Source organism: Arachis hypogaea, chromosome 19 (genome assembly GCF_003086295.3).
Source record: "Arachis hypogaea cultivar Tifrunner chromosome 19, arahy.Tifrunner.gnm2.J5K5, whole genome shotgun sequence".
In the NCBI taxonomy this organism is placed as follows: Eukaryota; Viridiplantae; Streptophyta; class Magnoliopsida; order Fabales; family Fabaceae; genus Arachis; species Arachis hypogaea.
Genome location: NC_092054.1, coordinates 25,396,800 through 25,402,799, shown reverse-complemented (window position 1 = coordinate 25,402,799; position 6,000 = coordinate 25,396,800). Strand labels below are relative to the sequence as shown.

Genomic DNA, 6,000 nt, shown 5'->3' with positions numbered 1-6,000 from the left:
AGGACCAAAACAGAATTACGCCCAAACCTAGAGGACCAATTTAGTACTTTACCCTAAAATATATTTTTGCATATTTTTGCCCCATTGTAAGTTAAAATTTTCTCTGAGTATGTCAATATATATATATATATATATATATATATATATATATATATATATATATATATATTGTGTAAATAATATTGTTTGTCCCCATTTAATTTTGGTGTATTAGTATTACTGGAAAGAGACACATAAAATCAATAAATTAAATTCATTGATGGTCACCACGTTACATTTTTTTCTAGGATCGATTGTCTACATATAAACTCAAAATCTTTGCCAATCTAATCCTCCCAAAAAAAAATAGAAGAATTAATGAAAGAATACAAAATCATATATTTAACCTTTCTTGATTCTTCAAAACTAAGTTAAGCCTTGGTGAAACCAGCATCGAATGAAATGCCAGTGGCTGGGACCCAAGTGCTAGCTTGGATCCATGGCTCAGCAAGAAATTGAGCAGCCTCATCCTTACTAATAAGTCCTTTTGCAAATGGGGCCCTGGCTCCGGCATTGGCACCAGCTCCAGTGTTTCCGAACTCAGCAAAGAAACAATTGTCAGTGTTAGCCTCAGTTGGTGGGTTCCATGGGATGTAACCTTGTGGCTGGATCAAATCACCAATGGTATTCTCAATGAACACTGCCCTTGAGAATGCCTTCCATGGCCTTGCCAAGAATGTCCTCACTGTCAACCTGTCTGGGTAGAGGGCGGAATCAGCCATGATCTCACAATTTTGGAGGACAATACCAGTAGGCATGTTCTTCTGGTCAGTTCCGTCTGCGACCACGATGTTCTGCTGGTTTGACATGGGCTTCCTCACAATGATCCTAGAGTTTTGGATCAAGGTGGTACCATAGCCAAAGATGAAGTCGATGGTACCAGAGATTTCACAGTTGCGGTAGAACTGGCGATGGGCGTGGGCATAAAGTGTATCTTGGTAACCACGCATTGCGCAATCAAAGAAGGCTGAGCGATCTCCCTGCACACGGAGTGCCACTGCCTGGTGACCTTCAGCACCAGCGGTATTCTCGAATGCAATTGACTTGGCAAGAAAATCATCAGCATTGGAAGCTGCACACACAATTTAACTCGTTAGTGATATAGAAATTATATGATGTTATATCATGCATTATTGATAATGTTTTAGTAAATAAGCATGTATGTTTCTATTATCAATAAATTGATCTATCAATATAAATTATTTATAGTAATATATTTATAATAGAAGTTTTCAAAGAAATAGTTATAGAAAACGTGAAAAATGAAAGTCAGACTTACAGAATGTGGCGGTTCTCATTGTCTTAGTACCCTCATGGAAGTTCTTGCGACCGGTGATGATGGTCTTTGTATTTCCATCACCATAGATAAACAAGTTCTTGAACTTCTTGTCAACGGTAATGTATTCATCATAAACGCCAGCCTTAACATAGATAATGTATCTACCAGTGAAGTTCTTAGGGTAAGAGTTAATAGCCTCCAAAACGGTCTTAAATTGGCCACTACCATCCTTGGCAACAACAACATTAGGTCTGACATTATTGACGTCTTGCAAGAGTTTACGATCTGCGGCAGATAACCAAGTGGGGAATCCCTCATGATCCACCTCAAGGAGCTTTCTAGAAGCAGGTTTGAGGTTCAAGTTCAAACCAAGACCATTAAGGAAGTGGGACAATCCGGAAACAACATCAAGAGCAAGGCCAGTGAGCTGGCCAACACTATCCAAACTGTCAGATTGCAACTCGGTTTGGACTTTCTTTTCACCGTCGGTGTCAAAGCCGTCCATGCAAGATTGCTGGTAGGCAATAACGGCACCCAACCAGTTCTTGAGTTCAGCGGAACTCTGGTAAACATTTGCGAAATTGTTATCAGTGACAAGGTTGATAGAGGCCTCGAGTTCGTGGGTTGCTGATTGCAACAAGTCCTTGCAATCATCAAGGGCCATCTTCATGCCAGGATTACTCTCGCCATGCTCCACAGAGAGGCTATCGGTCATGTTGAATGCCTTGATGACGGTATCCAATGTTCTCTTCACCACTTCTGAGACGTAATCCTTTGGGTCAGTGGTATTGACGTTGCCAATGACGTCATAGCAAAGTTTCTTGTCATCTGCGTTTTGGCACAACTTCTCGACTGCCTTGTTGTGGGATTTCAATTGGTCATGGCTGCTGTTGTTGTTGCTAACAACTGCAACGGTGCCAATGACAACACCAACCACAAGGATGATAGAAACGGCAGAAACAACGACTTTGCCGTTTGCCATTTTTTATTCTTAATTTATTTCTATCTTATGGCAATATAAATCAAGATAGAGCCAAATCTAAAGTTGATTGGGAAGGAATCTGAATCCTCCCCAATCTATTATTATTGTTTTTGGATTTTGATGATGAAAACCTTCATAGAGTTGGGGTATTTATACTTCATTTGCTAAGATTTGTGCAACAGAAATAGGATTGAATGACCGAGTCTATGGTTTGCCTAAAAAAGCTTTTGTCCCCTTGTGCACTATTTATTTGGATCTTTCCAAACATATGGCTGCTATTAATCGAATAAGAATTGCTCCAGAGCTAAGAAATACAAAATATATAATATAATATAATATAATACTCTATATAATGCACACACTTACGGTCGTACACGGTACATACACATACAACAATTTTTTACTTGTTTGATAACTTATCTCTTTATTTTCTAAGAAATATTTTATTAATTTCTTTTGAGTAGTAAAAAGTGTCTACGTTATATATATATACAAAAAGAAATAATTACTAACACACTATAATTCGAATATTTGTCACCAAAAAAAAGTTTGAGAACCAAAATACTTTTTTTAATATAACTTTATTTATATAATTTTTTTATATTTTAATTTATTATTTTATTCTTTTATCACTCAACTTATCACATTATATTCTTAATTATTAGGATATAATATATCATATATTAATAAGACTATTTATAATTTGATTTTCATATATATATACTATACATTAAACACTAATCATAATGTTAATTGATTTTACTTTGTAACCACTAATTTATTTATATTTTATTGTTTCACTCCACCTTCGTAATATTATAGAGATTAGAGTAATCTAAATTATTTTAATTGTCATTAATTTTAATTTATTGTCTCAGTTATGTAATATTTGTTTCATATTTTTTAAAATGAAATAATAATTTATTCTGATTTTTTAACACAAATATTTTTAAATTTTATCATAATTGAATTTAAAAAAACATCAAATACTTAAATTAATTTATTCAATTGACAAATTTACTCATAACATCCATAAGTTCATACACATAACATCCATAATTTCTTACTCATAACATTCATAATTTCATACATATTATTTTTATAATTAATAAACTTTTACAATTAATATTATCAAATTTCAAACTATGTGTTTTGTTGTATTTTTCAAATTATTATCTCATATGTGCACAAATAGATCATAATTTTAATTATTTTAATATTTTTATTTAATATTCATATATGTGCTTATTTATTAATTTTAATATAATGTGTTAATAATTACTTTTAAAATTTTATTTCTTAATTTTTGTTTATATTTTATTTTCTATTTTTTATCTTCTAATAGTCTATATGTAAAATATGAGTTGTATAGTAAAAGTTGTTAAAATTTTATAATTTAACATCCATAATTTTATAAGTATAACATCTATAATTTTAAACACATAATATCTATAATTAATTAATGAATTGGTGTTAATTTATTATTTATTATTTTATTTTGTAGGTTAAAAACTAATAATTTTAGACAATTTTAATAAATAGAGACTAATCAAATATAAGATATTTTTATTTTATATAAAATGAATTGAGTTGATTTGAGATTTTTTTTAAATTAAAAATATCAAAATAGAAGCTAGGTTTACCGGTAGATTTGACAATAAATTCGTCAAATAAAAAATTACCGTCGGAATCGATTAAATGAAAAATTGGCACGATTAAATGAAACATGCCATTTTTGTCACAAGTTGTGTATTACTGGCTAATTTTTTCGATGATAAATCCGTTGGTAAAATTGACTCTAAATTCGAATTTGCAAATCCTTCCCCTCCATTTCTACAACATCATCAACCTCACTTCTCTCCCTTCTCACTTTCTCTCTCGCCGTCATCCCCATCGCCACCATTCATTGCCGTTTAGCTGGTCACTGCCATTCTCACTCACTCTCATTGCTGGTTATTATTACTCAGTCACTGTCACCGCCTCAACGTTACCACGTCCTGCACCGTGCTCGTTCAACAGCATTGGCACCTCCTATTCCAAACTCGTTCATCATCGTCGCGGCTTCCTCTAGTCGGTCTTCCCTCATTGTCACCGCATCCAGTAGCAACTTCGCCGCTCATCATCATTGCCTCCCGCAGTTTCGTCATCGTTGCCTTGTCATTCCTTCCTTTTGTTGCCGCCACCTCTCGTTTGTTGCTATCTTCTATACTTAGTCCCTTTCTCTTATTAGTTTCTTTTGAATTTTTTTCAATATTTGGGAGTTTAATGTTTGTTCAGTTGTTTGAAACTTTTTTAAAATTATTAATCTTTTGAGTTTGTATATCTATTTATTTAATTGTTTGTACAATTATTGTTGAATTTTTTGTTTGGGAGTTTATGGTTTATTTAATTATATATATATATGCTGTTGCTTGCTTTCTTTGCTTAATGAATTGAATAAGATGAAGATACATTTGTTATTATTTTTTTTTTTGATGATCTGTTTTATGTTATGTTTGTTGCTTTTGATATAAGTGTTTAAATCTATTATTGTTGGGTTCTAATATGATATTCTGATGGTATGGATTACTTTTGTATTATGATGGAGGATTATTTTTTATTATATAATTTAGAATTGTTAATATTTCTTGTGATTTTTAATTTTTTATTATATGGTGGATTATTTTGTTGGAAGTTTGAAATTATGTGGTAAATTATTTCGTTAGAAGTTTTAAATGTTGTCTGCTTTAAAATTTATTTTAATTTTACTAGCACAAAACTTGCTCAATGAAATTCATTTGATGCACTCATATGCAACATTATGACTTAAATTGGAGGGACATGAATTCAAATTTTAATTGGCTGCCTAAATCTGTGTTTTTAAATATTAAGTAAATCATTTATCTTTGGTTCATTGTAAATTTGTAGTTTGGAAGCTTCATTGATTTGGAATCATATTATACTATTGCAATGAAACTCAGAGGAAATGGCAGATTTTATATAGCTACAGTGAGTGCTTTTTTGTTTTGTCAATTCTCAATGCTAAAATACTATGCTGACAATTTTTTAGGATTTAATTTTTGGGTAGTCTTGTCATCTGCAAGTATCATAAATGGTTTGGTATGTTTGATTCTTTATGTAATGTAGTAGTATTAGTATAGCCTAATCTCTAATACTTATCAGTATTGCTCTTTTAATTTCTGGTTTTATTTTGTTCAATTTTTGTATTTGAGGGTTTGGTGCATTTCAAATCTAACTTTGTTGCTTAATTGATTTCTCTAATTTTTTTAGTTTTAATAATAAATTTTGATATTTAAACTTGTTTGTAAATTTTTAACTAAAATTATAGATAAATTATTATAAGTGATGGTAATCAGTGGCTAAGAGAAGAGGGGGTTGAATCTTAGCCCCCTTTTGCCAAATATTAATTTCTTATTTTTCAAGGAACTTCTGGAGATTTTTCTCCTTTTGTCTCGTGTCGAGTTGATGAGAGACACTTTTGTTTTTCGTCTCCTGATTAACATAAACATAGAAAGGAGTAGGGAAGAAGAATTAATACCAGATATATATATCATGGTTCAGCCACTAGGTGCAATGTGGCCTACATCCAGTCTCCATCACAACAATGATGGAATTTCACTATGTTTTCACAACGTTACAAACACCAATTTCTCCCCAGGAACTACCCATTCCTATCTGGGACAAATCCATATTCTACTTC

At 31.9% G+C, this 6,000-nt stretch overlaps 1 protein-coding gene across 1 annotated transcript; it reads right to left on the bottom strand.

The window, feature by feature from the left end:
* Nucleotides 1-234: 234 nt before the first annotated feature.
* Nucleotides 235-2,422, bottom strand: LOC112779718 (probable pectinesterase/pectinesterase inhibitor). The gene is made up of 2 exons (XM_025824056.3): nucleotides 1,319-2,422; nucleotides 235-1,111 (listed from the first exon to the last, which is right to left on the bottom strand). The coding sequence occupies exons 1-2, from the start codon at nucleotides 2,298-2,300 to the stop codon at nucleotides 411-413; spliced, it is 1,683 nt and encodes a 560-aa protein (XP_025679841.1). The 5' UTR covers nucleotides 2,301-2,422; the 3' UTR covers nucleotides 235-410.
* Nucleotides 2,423-6,000: the final 3,578 nt, after the last annotated feature.